This window comes from Kogia breviceps, chromosome 5, assembly GCF_026419965.1.
Source record: "Kogia breviceps isolate mKogBre1 chromosome 5, mKogBre1 haplotype 1, whole genome shotgun sequence".
Lineage (NCBI taxonomy): Eukaryota > Metazoa > Chordata > Mammalia > Artiodactyla > Physeteridae > Kogia > Kogia breviceps.
The window spans coordinates 92,264,741-92,285,948 of NC_081314.1; the positions used below are offsets into that span (position 1 = coordinate 92,264,741).

General features: G+C 42.7%; 1 protein-coding gene across 2 annotated transcripts in view; it reads right to left on the reverse strand.

Annotated features, from left to right (window-relative positions):
* Positions 1-560: 560 nt before the first annotated feature.
* The window catches only part of PLCXD2 (phosphatidylinositol specific phospholipase C X domain containing 2), a 49,198-nt gene continuing 28,550 nt past the window's right edge, over positions 561-21,208 (reverse strand). The window contains exons 2-4 of one of the 2 annotated variants that reach the window (XM_059064181.2): positions 18,667-19,127; positions 13,165-13,406; positions 561-5,980 (exon numbers count right to left, since the gene is read on the reverse strand). In XM_059064181.2, coding sequence (XP_058920164.1) covers positions 5,821-5,980; positions 13,165-13,406; positions 18,667-19,127 — 863 coding nt within the window. In that variant the 3' untranslated portion in view covers positions 561-5,820. Of the gene's footprint in view, positions 5,981-13,164; positions 13,407-18,666; positions 19,171-21,208 lie in introns of both variants that reach the window. The other variant, XM_067034692.1, reaches the window with a different exon arrangement.

Genomic DNA, 21,208 nt, shown 5'->3' on the forward strand with positions numbered 1-21,208 from the left:
ATATTTATTATTAGGTTTAAGCCTATTTAGGTAGTTCAAATCAAATACAAGAAAAGATATCATGTTATCATACCTACTAAACTTTTTTCACAGTTAAAATGAGGTAATCTGGCTTTACAATGTTTTAGGTTGAATTAAGCAGTTTAACCCAGGTTACCAGAAAGAAGGAGAGGGATATATTTGAACATTTATTTCCTAGGGGGAAAAAAGCCATGTGAAATGCATATGAATAAGTTAATTATGCCACAAAATACATTTTAGAGTATCAAGCAGCATATATGTAAAACTTTCATTCTAACCTTAAAATTGGTATAATGTGTTATTTTTTTACTTAGCAAACAGCATGCATTGTCATATAAAACAAGCATAAAGAACAAAATATAATATCTAACAGAGCATTTATCAGATTCACATTATCATCTGAATTGACCAAGATTTATTTTCACTTTGATAATCTCTGCATCTTCTAATCAGTGAGATTAAGTATTACAGTTGGCATATACACAATACAAATAATGCATACATGATCTGCATGTAATACTTATTACCATTAGGGTGGAAATTAGTAAGTATAATAGCAGTAAAGTACCACGGTTTCTAGAATATGTTCTAAGATTTATCATATTGATATGATAGATTTATGACTGAAGTGTAATTAGTGCTCTAACCTAATAGCAAATGTACAAACCTATGGAAGGCTTATTTGACTTTTCAAAATGCTGTGCTTCTCATTGGGCTCAGAGTTTGTGAGCAAGCCCCAACTATTTGAGTGAAGTACTGGCCCCAGGTCTGGGCTCCAATCAGGTAAAGTTCTATTGATGGGGTGTGAGTAGGGGTGCAGAATAATGCCTTTGAGGAGAGTAAGGTGCAAAAACCACTGTGGTAAGAGTGCACTTGCACATCATTGAATGTATGTGCTTTTTTTTTTTTTTTTTTGTATGTGCTTTTTATTGTAAGTTTTGCCAGCATCCTGTGATTAACAGTAATCAGCAGCTGATCAAGGATGACCAGGAGACGAGAGGAGACAGTGGTATATTCTATGATGGAGATGAGAGGGAAAGAGATGGAAAATGCCTCTAGACTATTGATGGGGGGTACTCAGTAGACTGTGGGATTGGATTCCCAGTGAAGGGAAGGAAAATATTTTATCCAAACTATGAGGCTTAGAAAGAAGTTCGAAAAGTCCTAAGAACAAGTTTTGTTGGAGAAAAGACTAGAACACTATATCCACTGCAGTATATATATATATATATTTTTTTTTTTTTAATTTTTTTTGCAGTACGCGGGCCTCTCACTGTTGTGGTCTCTCCCGTTGCGGAGCATAGGCTCTGGACGCGCAGGCTCAGCGGCCATGGCTCACGGGCCCAGCCGCTCCGCGGCATGTGGGATCTTCCCGGACCGGGGCACGAACCCGTATCCCCTGCGTAGGCAGGCGGACTCTCAACCACTGCGCCACCAGGGAAGCCCTCCACTGCAGTATAGAAAGAGTTATCTTAGAATACTTTTAGTGTCTAAGACTGTGCCAACAACATCAATAGCATTTTGTACACTATTCCCCTGGTTTAGGGCCAATTCAGTGATGACAGTGCCATTAGTGTCACTATTTCTAGTAGGACTCTGGGGAAGCCAGAGGATAAGGGGACAGTGGAGCTCTCGGAGCAGTAAAGAGCTGTTCATTATCATCTGGAATTAAGGGTAAAGTTTCCAGCTAATTCACTTATCACCCAATCAGTTCACTCCTGTGTGTTCCAAGGCAACATTTGAGTAGACACAGCTCTGGTAGCAGATACTAGGAAGCAGTCTGAGGCAGAGGGTTGAGATGTAACGGGAAGTTGGTGGAATTTAGGGGGACAGCCACGTTCTATGCCGTACAAAATAAACTTCCTGTCAGTTTGGACGTTTTATGTTTTCAGTTTCTATTTATTTCCTTTTGGCATAACGTGACTATTTAGCATGTATTTGGGAAAGCTCGCCTCCCGAGCTCAGATATTGCTTTCAGCCCTACTCATCTCATTTGACGAGTCACTAAAGGTTCCACTGGTGGACAAGTCTGTCGTCCTAAGCCACTCTCTTGATAAATGAGCCAAGTAGCATTTCTCTACACATTTCACACAAGGAAGACTACTGCCCCTGTACACGCTCTGTGCACAGGCATTTAACCTAATTATTAGGGACCTGATGTTTTGGGGGAGCTCGTTGACTGTGGTTTGCAAAACAGCAGACAGCATTTTTATTCCAGATGAAAGAACCAAGGCAGATTTAGCCCAGGATCGCTTCTCTGCTCTGCAAGGGGAGGGGGGGGGGGGTCTCATGGCTGGGCCCCCATCATTAGCCCGTTACATTTCCCAGAACCTAAAGCAAAAATCTGCAATTAGCCAATGAAGGCCATTACAAAAACTTCATCTGTGGCATGAACTAATTCTGTAAGATGGCCTAAATTTGTGTCGTGCTTTTGCTTCCTAGGAAGCAAAAGTTTCATCTCAGGCTTAATCTCTTCTGTTTCTCTACCTTTAGTTTAACACTAAGCCCCCTAGCTGGATTGTATGTAATAATAATGTCTCTGTGGGCAGCACTTCAGAAAAAATGAAAGTAGAAAATCCTGACCCACCACGAAATGCATTTAATTCCAGAATGCTCCACTACATTGTCTTCTTGAACAGAAAGATAAACTTTTTGATGCGAATATAAGGTCATGTTAGAAGAAGTAGGATTCTTAAGGGTGATCATTACCTGGGCTCAGATCTTGTGCTCTTGTTTGCGTTTATATAAAATCCTGGGTTTGGGCTGTGGCTTAACTGTTCTCAAGAATGCAGGGGTCTGGACTCAGCACTAAGGAAAATAATTACACTTAATTAGTATAGAGTCTAATACAGCAAATACACAATATTTTTGGCATAACCCTCTTAGATCTGCCATTAATTTAAAGTTTAATCTTCAATAATTTATCATTCCCTTCCATCAATTCCATCTTGACCTCTTTCTCCAATCCTAAGAATATCTTCTGTGCCCATGAAACCACGGTGGTACCTCTAAAAGGCTCAAAGTTCAAGCCTTTAAACACTGCTCTACTCTAACTGCAACCTGTGACTGTCCCCTTTGCCACAAAGCCATGGAGGTGTGGCCATGTAGGAAGTGGTCCTGGGAGCCCAAGAAAAACTCAGTCTACATTTCAGAATGAACGTGGCCCCAAATCCCGTGAAACTCAAGTCCTCTTTTGCTCAATCAAGTAGCTTTTTCGCTGATCTTGAAGTTCATTCTGAGCAAATATGATAGCCTTGTTTGATCCGAAAAATCCCAAGACCTTGTGAGAATAAGTGATGTGATCAGGTCACAATTTTTTATCGTTGGCAGTTGCAGAATGAGTCATAGATCTAAAGTGTCTTTTCCCTCGGTCCCATCACTGAGTCTCCTGCTTGGCCTGAGGTCAAGGAGCAGAACACACACATCCTTTACAATATATTAAGCAACTTGGTCTTGGGGCAGAAATTCTGCCAATTCAGGGGTGTTTACCAAGGGTGAACTGTAAATAATCCTCCTCCTCTCTTCCAGAACTCCTGTGCAGAATTTCAGAATGCAGGCCAGGCTGGCAACCCAGAGCAGCAGGAAGGAGTGAGCGCCTGCCCCCCTCCACAAAGAGCAAGACTCCATGCATGCGACCTTGGTATGGTTTTCTGTGCTTTTTCGTCATGAACACCGAGGCGCACTTAAATGTTACAACCCAAGTGAAGTACAACTATATATTTTAACAGTAAAGGAGAAAATCAAGTAAACATTCCACTGAACAGTCAACAGCCCTTGGGTGCCACTGGCATCCTGTGTAGATACCTGTCAACACACCTGGCCTCATAGCACCAAGCGCCTGGGCAAAGCTAAGGCTCAAATAAAACAGAGCAGAATAATTCTCCTCTTGCCTCCGTATCTCTTTGCCAGGTAACAAAGGGCTTGAAGAAGGGAAATGATCTAGCCCCCAGCAATTGACCGAGTATTAAAATCAAGACCAAAATGAAATAATGACAACACAAATAAAACCCTGAGGGTAGGCTAGGGAATTTCAGAGCTTGTCACTGCAGTTTAATATCAGGATCGAAGGAAAATTAAGAAAGTGAGGGCACTCACTTTCTCACTCCTTTCCAGAGAAGGCCCTAAAAAAACTGACAATAAAATCCCAGAACCATCTCTGGAGAGGGATTCAAATGCAAGAGAAGGAACAGTTAAACCAGAGGCCTTTGCGTTGTGACCTCCTCGGCTGGGGCTTATGTAAAGGCTGGAAGACCAAGTGTCGGGGGTGTGCATGTGCTCTTAGCAGCTCAGCTAGGACACCCCCACGGCAGGCAACATGCAAAATCCAGCCATGAGCATCGGAGAACAGGAGTGGGAAGCTGCTGGGAGGTGGTCTAACCATCTGTATAAATGCACACAGCCGTCCGGGGTTCTGTGTTATCTTTCAGCCTTAAGGATCCAGACGACAACACTTCCTTAGAGATTCTCAGAGAGTTCTGAGGAGCACTGAACTACACACACTCCCGTGGCCAGTGTTCTTTCTAGCACCTTCCTTTTCTTCCCTCTTCTAGAGGGTTCTCCTCAAAAATCGAGAGCTCTTCATGACTCATTTCATCTTCTGTTCCAGTGCATGGCTTGGTAGTGGCTTCTCGGGTCTCGACCGCACCCACACACGAACAGCGTCCCCAGCATGATGGGGTGGGGTGGGGGGCAGGACGTCTACAGCATCTATAGTAGAGTCAGAGGTCGCTCATGGTCCTGAGATGCATGGTCCTGTGGAGGGGAGAGGACCATGGCAGCATCTGGCCTGGGTGAGAAAAGTTCAGGAAGCTCCTTTGTGAGTGCTCTTGAGGTAAGAAGCACTGAAGATGCTTAATCTATAAATAAATAAAAGAATAAATAAATAAATAAAACACAAGAGGGCTCTTTATAGATAAGCACCTCTTATCAATAATAATAAAAAAATCCCCTCTTGAGTTTCAAAGCCCTCCTTCAGTGGTGATTAGTAGGCTCAAAACAACCTGCAGAAAGTAGAACAATCAAGACACAAACTGGTAGTGTTCCAACACTGGGTATTTCTCACTGGATGACACACCATCATCCTAAACGTCCCCGAGGTAGTCTTGTTTTCAAGGAGTTACAGAACAGCTCCAAACCCACTTGTTTCTGATACCGAGGACAGTATGCATGGTTTCTTGAAAGAATGAAGATGACCCATTACCATCACAAGCACTGCAAAACAGCTTGTGGCTGAAATACCTTGGTGATAAATACGTCTTACTCTTGAGGAAGAAGTGGTGACATTTAACATGCCTAGAGAAAACTGGTGCTTGACCTGTCTCCCCTCAGAGCCCCAGGCTGGTGATAGAGCCACCGCACAGGGCAGTCCACACCTGCCATGAGCCATCCTTTGGATCAGGAATGCCCTTCTGCTTCAGCCTTCTCTCTGGCTCAAACACAACATCCCAGAAGACAACAGGGAACTGGGCCAATTAGGGGACACTCAATACCCCAATGGAACCTGGAAACCCCATTTCCATATTACATTCAACATCATATGCCATTGGGGAGATGCTGACCTTGATCACATGAAACATGCTTTCTTCCCTCGGACTTAAGTTTTTACAAAGTCTCATTTGGGAAAAATGCAATTAAAAGCCCTGTAATTTTATCCAAATGGCCCCGTGAGGAGGGGAAAAAAAAATGTCCCCTCCTTTTACTCCCTTCACCATCACTGCCCAGGGGCCAACTTAACAAGAAACCCTTCAGAACTCTAGCCTGGATCAACAACTTCAATATTAAGTTAAATAACAAATTAAATCAGCATTTAGCCAAAGCTCTATCCTCCTGTAGGAGGTCATTCAATTCAATGACAGCTGTGGCAAAGTCCACCAGGTCCACGAAGTCAGACGTGATGATGTTGACACCCAGGGCTCCAGGCTTCTGAGTCTTCACCCAGTCCAGGATGGCAGGAAGATTCCTACACAGGAGAGTGTTGGGGCAAGAGAGAACAGAGAGTAGCCTTTAGAAATGGGAAAGAAAACATTTCTGTTAATGTAACAAAAGTGCGTCAACAGAGGCATAAGCTCCACTCCCCCACCAAATTTGTTCCTTTAAGCTTAAATCTCTTTCAGGGACAGAGTGATGTCTAGTCCATTAGAGAACGGTACTTTTAGGGTTTCTGTGCTGGAAGAAGAAATTCTTCGCCTCGATCACCAAAGACATACCATGTCAACAGGACCTTGAAAAACTAAGATCAAGAGCCTAATTATTGGTGAGTTCTTTAATTTTTTTGTACCACGAAATTTTTTTATCATGAAAATTTTCAAACATATCGCAACACTGAAAGAAATCTACAGTAAGCATATCCACCATCTAGATTCTACCACTAACATTTTACTATACTTGCTTACCATATATCTGTCCATCAATCCAGCTTATATTTTTGACAAATTCCAACTGCAAACATCTATACACATTCCCCTCAATATCTCAGCATGCAGATCTAGGGTTCAGTATTTGTTTTCAACCTGTTTCCCTTTTGACGTAATGTTTATACCCAGTAAAATGCACAAATCTTAAGTGAATGCTGGTTGAGTTTTGACAAATGTATATATATAACCCATACCCATCTCAAGGTATAGAACATTACCAGCACCCCAGAAGGTTCTGCATTCACCTTCCCCATCGATCCCTGCCCCCATTCTTCCAGAGGCAATAATTATACTGTTGTTGTTGTTTTTTTTTTTTAAAAAAACACAGATTAAATTTGCCTGGTCTAGAATTACACATAAGCCATGCAATATGCATTCTTGTGTGTGAGGCTCCTTCACTCAGCATTATGGTGTTGAAATTCATCCATGTTGTTGCAGGCATCAGCAATTTGTTCTCTTTTTTAGTCACTGGATAGTATTCCATTGTATGAATATACTGTAATTTATCCATTTTCCTATTGATGGATAAATGGACTGTTTCCAGTTTTTGGATATTATGAATAGAGCTGTTATGGTCATTCTTATACAAGTCTTTTTTGTGGACATTTATTTTCATTTCTTTTGGGTAAATACCAAAGAGTGAAGTTGTTTTATTATATGTTAGGTTTACATTTGGTTTTATAAGAAATTTCCAGATCTTTACCCAAAGAGGTCATTCCATTGTACATTCCATGAACAAAGTATGCAAGTTCTGTTTGCTTCACATCCTCCCTTAAATTTGGTGCTATAAATCTTTTTAATTTTAGCTGTTCTAATGGATGTGTAAAGTTATCTCACAGTGTTTTAGTCTGCATTTTTCTGATCACTAATGATGTTGAGCAGTTTGTCATGTACTTATTGGCCATTTGTGTATCTTCTTTGGGAAGCATCTGCTCAGTTCCTTTACCCATTCTCTCTTTTGCTCTTTTTCTTTTAATTGTTGAGTTGTAGGTGTTATTTATATATTCTGGATACTAGCCTTTTGTCAGATAAGCTTTGTGAGTATTTTAGCCCTGCCTGTAGCTTGCCTATTAATTTTCTCAATGGCATATTTTGGTGAGCTGAATTCCTTAATTTTGATGGAGTCTAATTTATCATTTTTTTTTCTTTTATGGTTTCTGTGACCTGTCTAAGAAACTTTTGCCTACTCCCAAGTCACAAGATACTTTCCTGTTTTATAATTTTAGCTTTTATGTTTAGATCTAAGATCCATCTCAAGTTAATTTTTATATATGGTGTGAAGCAGGGGCCAAGGTTCACTTTTGCCACGTGGATATACAGTTATTCCAGCTGCACGTGTGGCTTCTTATTGGACCAATGCTTGCTCAGTTGTCTTACAAATGCAGTCTGTCAGTCTCATGTCATAATTTGAGGGCTTTCTATGTGAAAGCCAGAATGTTATCCAAAGAAGCTCACAATTCAGAGATGTAAACAAACGATGACAGTTTAATGTGATGGTTCCTATATTCGTAGTAAGTGTAAAATATCATGGGTGGTATAGAGGAGGGAGTAATGAAGTACTCAGTTTTGCATCATGGTAACAATAGCTCACTGAATACTTGCGACATTGAGGATGCTATAAGGAAGACACAAACCAGGGCTTATGTTTTGGTTAAGAGACTGGAGTGTTTTTTTTTTAGGAAGGATTTTCTCTGGGTAAAAACTGAAAATAAGCTAAGTTTATTTCTTAATGGCCTCTTTCTCTTCTTTTGGTAACACTGTCCTTGGTTGTCACCTTCTCCCCGCCTTGTTCCTCTGAAGCTGCCTTCCCTCCTCTGAGTGAACATTCAACTTCTCAGTCTCCCTCTAGGCAACCCTGTCAAGGCCTTGAAGCATTTTGTCCTTCTCCGCTTTCTTTTCCTTTTATCGTGACAACTGTAATCAGTCCTGGGTCTCTTCCCTCGCTCAGCAGACTCTACGATCAGCCATGGGCTAAAACACATCTCACAAATTGATTTGCATTTTTATATTCATAGCTGATTATGACTTAATAAGCCAATATCACAGGGGTACTTCCATTTTTAACTGGGACTCCTGATGACTTAATAGTACCCTTGATTTGACCATAACCTATTCAGTTTCTCTGTGCCTCAGTCTCTCCCCCTGTAAAATGGGGATAATAATAAAACTTCATATAGATTTGGGGGAATTAAATAAAGTAATATGTGTAAAGTGCTTAGAAGAGGGCCTGGGATATAATAAGTACTCTGTAAGTGCTGGGGACCAGAGAAGGAATCATAAAATGGTAGAGATTTGGGGGTGGGGGTAAGAAAACTTCGTAAAGTGGTCACATCCTGCTGCTTAGGTGACAAAATGTATCCTGAGAGGGGAGGGTCACAAATGCAGTCATCCCTTGGAGGCAGAGACCTGGAACACAGAGTGGCCCACACGAAGGCCACAGCAGCCCTGAGCCTGATGCATCTAAGCCTTCTTTTAAAAAAATCCGCTTGTCCATGTTTAAAGTATGCAATTCTGGCACCACCTTCTGGTCATCACGGGGAAATGAGAATTAAAGGTTTGGTTAAGGCCCTTCCAGCCGACTCAGCCAGAGCCAGCCCGTGGAGGATCCCTGGAGGCCTGGAGGCTGAGCAGAGAGAAAGGCAAGCACCTGTGGTCTCCTCTCCGTGACAAAGAGCTCTGTGTCAGCTTCGGGTTGGGTTCTCGTGTCAGCCTTCCCCAGGACAAGGATCGAATAACCAGGAAATGCAGAACCCACGGTGAGCAGGAGCTGCTCTATTCTCTTAACTCTTGGCCTTTTACCAAGACCTCTTTACCAAGATTTCTTTACCAAGAGATCAGTGCAGACGGCTGAGTCAGATACTGCTGTTGGGCCGTGAGGCGCTGAATCCCCAAGGGCTGCAGAGTAGCAGCTCAGAAACTTCCCCCTGGCTTAGAGGCCCACTGAGAGCAGGGCTGGTCCAGTACAGGTTCGGGCGTGGCATGCCTGTCTTGTGCCAGGCATTGTGGGAGACGCTTTCCTGTTAAGACTCCACAATCTTGTGCGGTTTTATTAACCCCACTTATCTGGTAAGAAAAAGCACAGCTCAGAGACCCCAGGAAATTTGTCAAAGGCAGTCTGTTTTTAAGGCACTGTGTTAGTTTTCTAGGGCTCCTGTAAGAAAACGCCACAGACTGGGTGGCTTAAACAACATAAGTTTATTTCCTCACAGCTCTAGAGGCTGGAAGTCCAAGATCAAGGTGTCAGCAGGTTTGGTTTCTCCTGAGGCCTCTCTCCTTGACCTGCACACGGCCACCTTCTCCCTGTGTCCTCACAGGGTCTGCTCTCTGTGCACACCCATCCCCAGTGTCTCTGTGTGTCTTAATTTCCTCCTCTTATAAGGACACCAGTCAGACTGGATTAGGGCCCACCTGAATGGCCTCATTTTAACTTAACCAGCTCTTTAAAGGCCCTATCTCCAGATATAGCCACGCTCAGAGGTACTGGAGATTAGTGCTTCAACATGTGAAATTCCAGGGAACACAATTCAGTCCATAACAGGAACCAAGTCAGGCTTCAACCTTGGGCCTCTGGTTTCAGTCTGTGTCCCCTTCTGCGGCCCCATGCTGCTGTGCCCTCAGGCTTAGGCAAAATTTGCTTTCACTTGATTTCAGTGGGAGTGCAAGGTTTCTAAGAATCTAGGGAAAACTACCTTAGAAATTCAGTCAGAACGGCTATGTTTTACCCCTGCACCACAGCAGGGAGGTGCATGAAGCCGCATGAAGCCCACACAGGGGACACGCCCTGTGCCCCGAGCTCTGGGTCCTCGGGACATCACCTACACAAGGTCACTCCTTCAAGACTGGGGAGGTAGTTGGCACAGAGAGTCAGGCAAAAGAGGAGGCAGAGAAATATGTTCCAAACGAAAGACCAAGACAAAACCTCACAAGAGGATCTTAATGAAATGGAGATAAGAATGGATATATTTTTCATGGCTTCAAGCAAACAAAATCTCAAGTCTGAAGTTGACCTAAGAGTTAGCGGGAAGGGGGGTGGTTAACTGCCTCCTGAGAAAACCACCACTACATTTATAGGAAAATATACCTTGTCCTTTCCTCTCGGTTAAGCTGATAACTGGTGCCCAGGACCAGTTTGACAGCACCCCGTGTGCCTTACGACAGACCTTCTGGGTGTTGGCTCTCGGGGGAAGGCCCGTGACAACTGCTTCTTCCATATGCTTGAGAAATGAAATATTTCCTGCCATATCAATAAACAAAGGATGTCACAGTCATCAATGACTATACCCCTCAAACGTGAGCCAAGGAAACTCAGGGCTGAAAAGAATACCTGCCATCTAGCAGCCGTCAGACTGTAGCCACTCCCTGCGGTGAGCCCTGAGGAAACTCAGGATGTGTCAGGATACTGGCCCCAGAGAGCTGAGGTGCATATCAAAGGAATGATTTCAGTGATCCAAGACTCTTGCATCTTCCCATACACAGAAAAGCGCTAAATTCCTTAACTTGAGGTATCTGGTTTTCTTTAATTAGCAATAATCTTCTGACATTCCCAACTACCTGCGCTTTGTTGCAAAACTCCTATGTATCCTGGCTTCCCCCCTCGCCTCCTTGGAGCAGCTTCTCAGAGTTATCTGAAACGCTGTCTCCTGGGCTTCAGTCCTCGTTCTGTCCCCAATAAAACTTAACTCGCAGCTCTCACGTTGTGCATATATATTTTTTTAAGTCAACACACTTGTTCAATAGCCCAGGGGAAGTGACAGCCACATGTCATGCTGGTGTTTGGGAACAAACTTGACCAAAGCAGCTGATGTGGAGGCCTAGGAATCCTAATGCATCTCTGTAATATTCTTGTGACCAGCAGGCGGCGAGATGCCCCAGTATCCTTCCAATCTCCCAGATGTGTGCTTGCTGCCAGCAGGTTAAGGCTCTGGCGTGCTAGGATGCTGGGGCTTTGGGCGCGTGCGCCATTATTACTTCTCAGTGGAAGAGCCCTGTGCTTCACCTGCAGCCAGATTAAAGATGCAGGAACTCACGAGTATGAAAAGCATTGTGACTTTGTGGGTTCAGAATTGTAGCCAGTAAGAGCTGACCAGATTCAGGTACTAGTGAGACAATTACAGACCAGTGGAGCAGAAAGGAACAAGGCACTGAAATGTGTTACATACGAGTCAGTGCTTGGATGCTGAAAGAGGCAATGGTCCAACAATCAGAAGTCCACGGATGGGATGTAATACTGACTCTTACCAGCAGTAGAGGTCTGCTGGGTCACTTAACCTCATTGGGCCCATCTGAAGTGGGGACAATAACATGCTTTAGACAACGTGCCCTCCTGGAGGCTGGCTTAATTTAAGAACCTAATGAAATCATCTGCAAGAGGGTGCTTTATATTCAGAATACACTATACAGATGTACAGCTCTCTGCACAGACTTTATTATAGTGATTTTTCACAGTGTTACATAGAAATTTACATGTTTATATTTTTCCCGATAGAATGTACGTCTATGGGGGCAATGACTAGATTATTCATCTTGTGTCTTTGGACCTAGCTCCTATTCGTCACTGAATTAATAAATAAATAAATAAATAATGTTAATCTACAAATTTACCAAAGGCATGAGGAAATGGTATGGATATATGAGCATATACTATACAAAAGAAAGTTCATGATTCTGGTCTTGGTTTATGAAACTCTCTTTCCCAAGTTAAGCACAGGTAATTCAGTGAAGACTTAGTAGAGCCACACAGAAAGAGGTTTCTGGTTCTGTTCACGGCCAGCACAATCAGGAGCTCTCAGTTCGTTATCCAAACTCCTGCCAGGTGAACTCCTGTTATCAGAAGTCATGCTATCCAAACTATCCAAATAGACAGGGACACATTGTTTGATGAATCTTTCATTATCTGAACTCTGGTGCTCAGCACCTGGAACTCAGGAACCAAAGTGATTCTTGTAAATATCCCTTGTTATCCAAACATACTGGTTTCCTCAGCTTGGATTGTGAGGGATGCCCTATTAGCCACATGTATTTATAACATTCCCTTTCTACATACGCATAGGCATACACTCATACATGTACATATACACAAGCCATCCTTCTTCTTGACAACACCTATCATTTATTGGTGTCCAGGATAAAGAACATCATCTAACACAACGTTTCTGGAGCTTCTCCTGCCTAATTGTACAGTCAGGATCAGTTCTGCTCCGAGGAAGTATCTGAAGCTATGGCATGGTAGGTGGCATTCTGAGCTGCTTCTTAGGACTCACTGTCACTAAGGCAGGGAGAAAGGACACCCTAAATCCTGGGAGGGTCATCTCTGAATCCTTACTGCCTGGCACAGCAGTCTCATTGAATGCTTCTTATGAGAGTGAGTGCTTGGGCCAGCTTCGAGGGCAGGGGCTTCGAGGGCAGGGGCAGGAACATGGTGGCACCTCCAGCTAGACGTGAACAGACTGGTGGTGGCTGAAAATGCTTTGCCTCCATATTGAAATTTAGAGGGTATTTATGTTATAATATGTACATTTTAACAGAGTGTTTAGAGATCCTTTGGCCACGGTTAATGCAAGACACCTCAAGTACACAACTTTTTCAAATATAAGGTTTTGGGGGTTTGGTTTTGTTATTGTAAATCTTCAAAGTATATGGTTTTACTGCTGTTTGCTGTTTATTCAGAAAAGAATCAAGATTAAAAACTTTTTTTTTAACCCTCACTTGCGAAAAGGAAGCAAATTCTTACCGATGGACCAGAGTGTTCTTGAGGCCGCCAACCAGGCCCCGGGCGATGGTCTTCACTCTGGGTGTGAGGATCGCTTGAGACACGTGGAAGGATCCGTGGGGAGAGCGCTCACTCAGCGTGGTCTCCAGGAAGAGGATGAGCTTGCGCACACTTGTGGTATTTGCCCAGGGCGCTGGGATCTTCTTTCCAGGCCATAGGAAGGGGTATTGCTTGTAGAAGGGACAGTGATAGAAGATGAGAACCTGAAATGTTCAGAACAAATAAAGGAGGGCAGTTCATGAACAAGCTGAGTGTTAGTTAACTCCTTGGCTTTACACTGATTGATTGCTAGGAGGAAAGGCGCACAAATACAAACATACGTGGAAATGCAAAAATTTTTATATACATATCTTTTTAGAAAAATTAATAAGCAAAGATTTAAGCACTTGCTATATGCCTGACTTGAAGGTTTTTAATGTTTTGGGGGTCATGAACACCTTTGGAAGTATGGTAAGCTCCTGAACCCCTTCTCAGATTGTTTTAAATGAATGTCTAAAATAAAATAGATAGGATTACAAAGAAAATCAATGAGATGGAAATATAGCTATCAACATAATAATTAAATTTGTAATAAATAAATTAATGTATGCGCTTCATAATAACACATTAAATAAAAATATTTTAAGTCTAATAAGTTCCATAATTTTGAGTAAATGATGAGTATACACAATATTTCAAGATATCTGCACTAAATGAATATCTGTGGTTTCTGTGGGGACAAAGTCACAGGGAGTCGCAACACTGCCGTGGGTGACTGCTCACTCGCACTCATAATCAGTGGTTATACTGATATTCAGTTAGTGGTTAAAAGTCAGTATGTAGTGCTTTTCCCATCCAAATTCACAGACTTCTTAAATTCTACCCTAACCCACTCCCCTTGGGAATCTCTGGACCCCAGGTGGAGAACCTCAGCGGTTAGTCCTGTCTATAAGTTATGACTCCTATGCTCACGAAATTGACCCTTAGCTCTTGGGTTGAGATCAATACACTGAACTGAATTTGGAAGGATGTAGGTTTTCAGTTGTGCGGGCTGACTCTGAATGAAACTGCCCTTCCCGGGAGAGGGAGGGAGTGAGCTATGTGAGGCAGGGACGTCTTCGAGTACCGGATGGGTCTCCAGTGGGACCTCTCAGGATGGTGGTGATTTTGCAAATAATTAGCAAGCCACATCCACGGCATTAATTAGTTTCTGAAGGCAGCAGAGAGACAGGGATTGCTATTTCGATTGTTCCAATTCAGAGCTCTGATGCTTAGGTTTCCAGAAGTACTATGTTTTTCTCCTCCCGGGTACCAGCGATTCTTCCCAGGAGGAATGTCCATTGTGTGTATTTACACTCCCTGGACCGCAATCCTCGAATAGCTGACCTGACAGCATAATTCTCCTGGCACCCAAGGGCAAGAACTCTGAATGTGTGTCTTGTTTCCGGGGTGCATTTAGCCTAACTGCTCCTAAGGGCCTAGAGCTAGGGAGCACCAGACTCAAAGCACTGAACAGGCTATTTGTTCTTGTTGCTTTTAATGGCTTTGAGTAATGTCTGACCGCTTGCTAATGATGTTGGTAGTAAACACATGGGTTAATGAGGTTAATCACAGGCTCATCGTAAGCAGATTGCCTGGGACATTGGGGAAGATTTCCTGCTGGCGTTGTAACTGGCTAGTTTGGAAGGCTGGGGTCTCCAGCATCTGTAAGTGTGAAAAGCTGGGCTGTGAGATGGACTGTGGGAGAGGCGGGAGGCTGTGTGATCCTTCGACAGGGCCTCTCAGACCATTTCCCATGCTGCCGGGCCTCTGAGCAGAGGGTCAAGGGATGAAAGGAAAGCGCTGTTCTTCACTCCGTCTTGGAGAACGAGCAAAAAGGACACATTCTACAAAAGGGGCCTTATGGCTTTCCTCAAGAGCCTTCTCAAGTAATCTGATCCTAAAGGTTATAGGGGGAATTTCTGTTTACAGTAGGAGCTTAGCCTAGCAAACCAGCCCTAATTCTACAGAATTCTGGGGGGCAGTAAGTCTTGCCCAGGGCCTGTGTTTTGCATCTGACTCCTGACCTCGCTCTGCTGTATTTTCTGTCTGACATATTCTTCCCTCCAGCTCAGCAATTCATATGCAGGTTTTCTCTCGAGACTCAGACTTAAAATCTCATTTCCTTTAAGAATTATTCTTTAATTGATCTCTTCTTATTTTGATCATTCTTTTACAGGGGCCCCTGGGATGCAGATTTATACTATGTACTATTTTTCAATTGATGGGTTACAAAGCCCTTTTTTTTCATACAGTACATTTGAGGCAGTTTTGCCTTGTAATTGTATATATCAGTTGTCTTATATTTTACTAGAGGCACATATTCTTTTTTTTTTTTTAAACATCTTTATTTGAGTATAACTGTTTTACAATAGTGTGTTAGTTTCTCCTTTACAACAAAGTGAATCAGTTATACATATACATATGTTCCCATATCTCTTCCCTCTTGCGTCACACTCCCTCCCACCCTCCCTATCCCACCCCTCTAGGTGGTCACAAAGCACAGAGGTGAACTCCCTGGAGGCACATATTCTTACCTTCTCATTAAGATTCTAAATACTGCCAAGTTGTAGGTGAAATCTTCGAATTCACTGTACCCTCAAAACTCATAACCACTAATATACCAATACATACCTGTGAGCTGTGATATAACTGCATATTGAGTAAATGAAATGTGACTGAATGGTAGTACACTTCTTTCTATTAAACTGTAGTAATAAAATACTCTGGGGGTTACATGCAAGGCAGCTCATTACATCATGAATATTTAAAGTTTAACCACCAGTATGGCACTGCCCCAGCAGGGGGCAGATGATTGAGGGCTCTGTTGGAGATCTCTTTTAGTTTTTAAGAAGAGGTATAGCAGGGAAACCTCTGGGAAAGGAAGGGGAACAGGGAAATCCTGGAATTCAAATTGATGACACACTCCCTTTTTCTGACACATCATCACAGTCTCTTTCCTTCATAATTTTAGGGGTATTGGTTGTTGAATGACACAGATTAGCCCATACTTAAAAAACTATAACAGATCTTTACTGTTCTGCTAGAAATTCACTGTCCACATGATTCATTATCCCTGAAATTACCTGTTTCTCTTGCAAATGATTTAGTATGCAATGTGGCAGCCCACCCAGAATACTATCTGTGCACAAAATTATAAAACTATAACAGATACCTGTTTATAAATTTAGCTGGACTCAAATTTAACCTTACCTGAATCCTCGTATTCAAAAGCCCTCTCACGGATCTTCCCTGTCTCCCATTCTGCTAACCCTCTGAGACATTCTGATAATAAGGGCTCTTGAATAAGGAGAAAGTGTTTTTATTAGCATCGCCTATGACCCTAGTTGTGAAAATCACCAAGATGTATGAACAGCCCTGGGAGAGCACTGAAGGCTGTGGGAACTCGGTAGAGCCCAACAGCCTGTGACTGAGTCCTGGCCCTTGTGGCTCACTGACAATGTTCTCTTGGGCAAGGTGCTTAATTGCTTCCTGCCTCAGTTTTCTCATCTGTAAAATGAGGATAATAATGACAACCTATGTCACAGTGTTGTTGAGAGGATTAAATGAGTCAATCCCTGTACTTAGTATATTGTAAAGGCTCCATAAATGTTGTGTTATTGTACTTGTTACTGGTATTATTTAGCATTGTAAGAGAGAGATTCCACTGGGGAAAAATATCTCCAAATTTGACCTGCGAGTCTGAATAGATATAAACTTAGGTTTAGGGGAGAGCTGTGATAAATACTTGGCAAAATATCACTTACAAAAGTTTTAGTGAAGAAAAATAGCTTAGGTAAAACGTAACAGATACTACGAGTTAACTCATCAGTCTTCGTAGATTCAAAGACCTTTAGCACTTTCACGGGTGGGCAAAACCACCTGGTGTTTCCCATTGCTCAGGCAGAGCCTGGGAATCATCCTGGAATCCTCACATCCCAACAGTTAGGAATCGCTATTAGGTCTAACTTCTGGTGGATTCCAAATCTGACCACTTCCCACTAATCTCACTGGTTTCTGTACTTCCCTTCTGTCTTTCCAGGGCTCTTCCTAGTAACCAGAGGGATACCATCAAAACTTAAGTCAGGCCACAACAACCTGTGCTCAGAACCCTCCCAGAACCTTCCTCACTCAGAGTAAAAGCCAAGTCCTTTCAGTGCCTTCAAGGGCCGCCTGATCAACCGTTATCTCTCTGACCTCCTCCGCTGCTCTGCTCTCCAGTCCCGTGGCCCCTGCTTTTCCTCAACCATGTCAGGGACCCTCCTGCTTTGGGGCTCTGCTCTGACTCGTTCCTCTGCTGGGAAAGCTCTTCCCCCAATAGATTCACTCCCTCAAATGTCATCTTTTCAATCAGAGCTACCCTGATCAACACATTTAAAACTGTGACCCACCCTCCAACCCATAGGTCCCTGGTTCCCCCTTACTGTGCTTGGCTTTCTTTTTCCATTGCTTATTACTTTCTAACATTCTCTATAATGTATTTATCATGTTTATTATCTATGATCTAGCTCCATCCACCTGAATGAAATCTCCATTAGGGCAAGGATCTTTGTTTTATTGACTGATTTATCCCAAGTGCTTAGAATGGAACTCAGCACATACTTAGTGTTCACCATACATTTGCAAATGAATAATTTTTAATTGCTTTCTAATTAAAAGCTCTTCCCTCAGTTCAAAAATCACTGCCTCTTTAAGATGCTTTGGTTAATGCATCTATGGGTAAGGGAGCAACTGTGAATGAAAGGTACTTTTTTTTCTTTTTCTTTTTTAAAGAGAGTCTAAATTGGAGCCTGACCATTCCTGAAGCTCTCCTCTCTCACTATCCACCATCCCCTGGGCCCAGAACAGAATATATCTGAGGCCCGCACTCCTTTTCCTGAGTCTGTCCTTCATGGGTCTGGGTTTGGGGTTCTTCTCAACTTAGGGATGCTCCTCCAGCCTTGATCCCTTTGCGGGTTCTTCCTTCCTTAACTGTCTTCCCCGCTGACCCAAACTCTGTGGAGATGGCCTTTCAAAATGTTAACTAACGCCTCTGAGATGAATCACTTCATGTGCCTTTGTCAGATAATGCTATCAAACAATATTTGACAGGATTGTCTGATACTGAGTTGAAGACAGGATGGGACAGATGATCCCTAAGGGGAACTAGGAGTGTGAAAACAGATACAATGGGAGACAGAAAAATGGTCCTATTTCACCACTCTGCCTTGGGCTGGTTCTGGCCAGGCCATTGCCTAACAAGTTAATCCCAGTTCAACTGTGCCCAGGGGAGCCCTTGGAGCCGTCCTAGAGCCCAGGAACTGGTGTGCAGATCTTTATTATCCCAAACAATCTATACCTTCTGGCCCAAGAGCCCTGGAGTGAGCTGCCTTAGAGCTGGTGACACAGAAAAAGCAGAAAGAGTTCCGTTGTTGCCCTTGGAAGCTAATCTCTGTTCCCTCCTACCTGGCACTTCTTCTCCCACAGCGTCTGGAGCGTCATACTCTCCACACTGCAGGCTGAGCACAGCTTGTTCCCAAAGGCCTCCTGGATCCGGAGAATCAGGCGTTTGTGATGGGCCTCGTCCATGGCATAGAAGTGGTTGAAATCCAGGAAGACAATCTCTTGGGGGTGCTGTGTGAGGAACGAGTCAATCTCCATCAGCCCATCCCAGACCCTGATGCCAAAAAGCCCGTGAATGAAGTAGATTTCCTGGTCGGCATCCCCTGGCTTGGAAGACACACGCAGGTCGAAGTAGCGGATCCCAGCGTCCAGCTGTTCTCGGAATGTCAGGTTCTGAGTCACAGACCATTTCTTCATGAGCTTCTTTACCAAGGAGATCCTGGCGAGGCGCTTGATAGCTGGGGTTTGGTCAGGCCCCACTGGGGACTTTTCGTCTACCCAGTAACTGAATGAATCATGGGAGCCTATACGAAGCAATAAATGTGAGGAGAGCGGTTGAGACTGGAGCTGGGACAGATAATCCAATTGATAAGAAAACAACAATAAAAATTTAGAACCAAGCACACATGCAGAATATCGTGAACAAATACTTGCAAAAATTTTCAAGCTTGCTAGGGATGAAATAAACACAAATAAGAGTAACATAGTCTTATTAGCAGCTTGTTAAGCCTGGGGTGAAACTATAATTTCATAAATTGCTGGTATAAGGTATTGATTAATTAATAAATACCCTTTTGTAAAGCTATTTAGAAATATGTTTGGAAAGAGGCGCTTTAAAATATTCATGCCATTTTATCTAGTAATTTCATTTCAGAAAATTCATTTTCAATAGGAAAGCTATTCTGAAGAACTGAACTAATGTTTGGGAAAACAAAGATGTTTGCTAAAGAATATTCCTAATAGAGGCAAACTAGAGGTTGCGTAAGTGTCCCTCATAGAAGAATGCTTAATGGTGGCACAGCTGCTTTAAATAAGCAGCATTGCAGGCATTGAGAGAAAAGATAGGAAAACTCTGTGTCTGTCTCACTAATGCTGGGACAGGCATTTAAATTCTAGGAAAGGCAGAATTTTTTTTTTTTAAACTGCCTTCTTCTTACACTTTTGTATATACTATTTTCCTATTTAAAAATGAGTCAGTAGGAATGATTTCTTGACAGATCAGATAAACATCCTGAAGAGCTCAACATAGGTTAGTTATATGTCCCTCTTTTTTTTTTTTTTTTTTTTTTTTTTTTGCGGTACGCGGGCCTCTCACTGTTGTGGCCTCTCCCGTTGCAGAGCACAGGCTCCGGACGCGCAGGCTCAGCGGCCATGGCTCACGGGCCCAGCCGCTCCACGGCATGTGGGATCTTCCCGGACCGGGGCACGAACCCGTGTCTCCTGCATCAGCAGGCGGACTCTCAACCACTGCGCCACCAGGGAAGCCCTATGTCCCTCTTTTTGAATAAGCCAAATCTGCTATTAAATGATCAAATAAGCCAAATCTGCTATTGAATGATCAAATGCATGTTGTATTTCTCTTCCTTAAAGAGGGCAGGGATCCTCCTAGACACTGAGATGATCTTATTGTTATAAAGTCTAAGTGACCACGAGAGACACATTTCTAACTATAGTGAGGAAATATTTCAGTAGTAACTTAAGTAAAAATTATCTTTAACAAATATCTTTTGTTTTGTCATAGGTTTCTCTCTGGTGTCAACCATTATTATTTGGTTGGCTTGGTGACTGGCCTGACCCTGGGGGCTCCACACAGGCAGCTGCACTTTGCAAGAAAAATCTAGGAGGAAAGTGTCATGTTCTGACACAACCAACCTTGTTTTTAATCACTACCACCCACATCAGAATCAAAATTCTTATACTCATATAGAATACTCTTGACTGTCACCAGTTATCCTTTTTACTAAATTGCAGAGTAGGCATTTCATACATAATATAAGATTTTACACAACTCTACTGTTTCATGTTTTCTTACTTCCATTTTCTTGAAAATAAATCATTCTGGGAATGCCTTTACTGTTCTATCTTCTCAGAAATAAAGCAAAAAAAAAAAAAAGTGGCAAGCGATGCTTTATTTTTATGTAGTCTCTAGAACATGGAGGGTATTCAGTAACTATTAAGAAAAAGCATAGTTATCAATCCTTAGGCAAAATGAATTTTGCAAGCAAAAGAATTACTAGCATATTTAAAGTAAAAAAAAAAAAAAATTGCCGTTACTAATAGAAATGTGGGGCAAGTCCCCCTGGAGCTTCCATACTGGTTGTCTCTGCTAATGAGACTCCCTGGGTACTTGCCGGATGTTCTGCTTCCTTGGGCTGCACAGAAATAGGAGATCTTCATACCTCCTCATCAAGAGATTTATTAAGAATACATTATGTATAGATGGAGAACAGCCAGTTCTCTCTTCTTTTTAGATTTTATCAGCAGCCCAGCTGTTCGGGATTGAGTGTGTAATATAGTGTGAGTTTCGCATTGTACTTAATTCTTCCTTGGGTATCAGGGAATAGGCATTATCCAAGCATGGAGGAGAGCAAATCCTCTCTGGGAT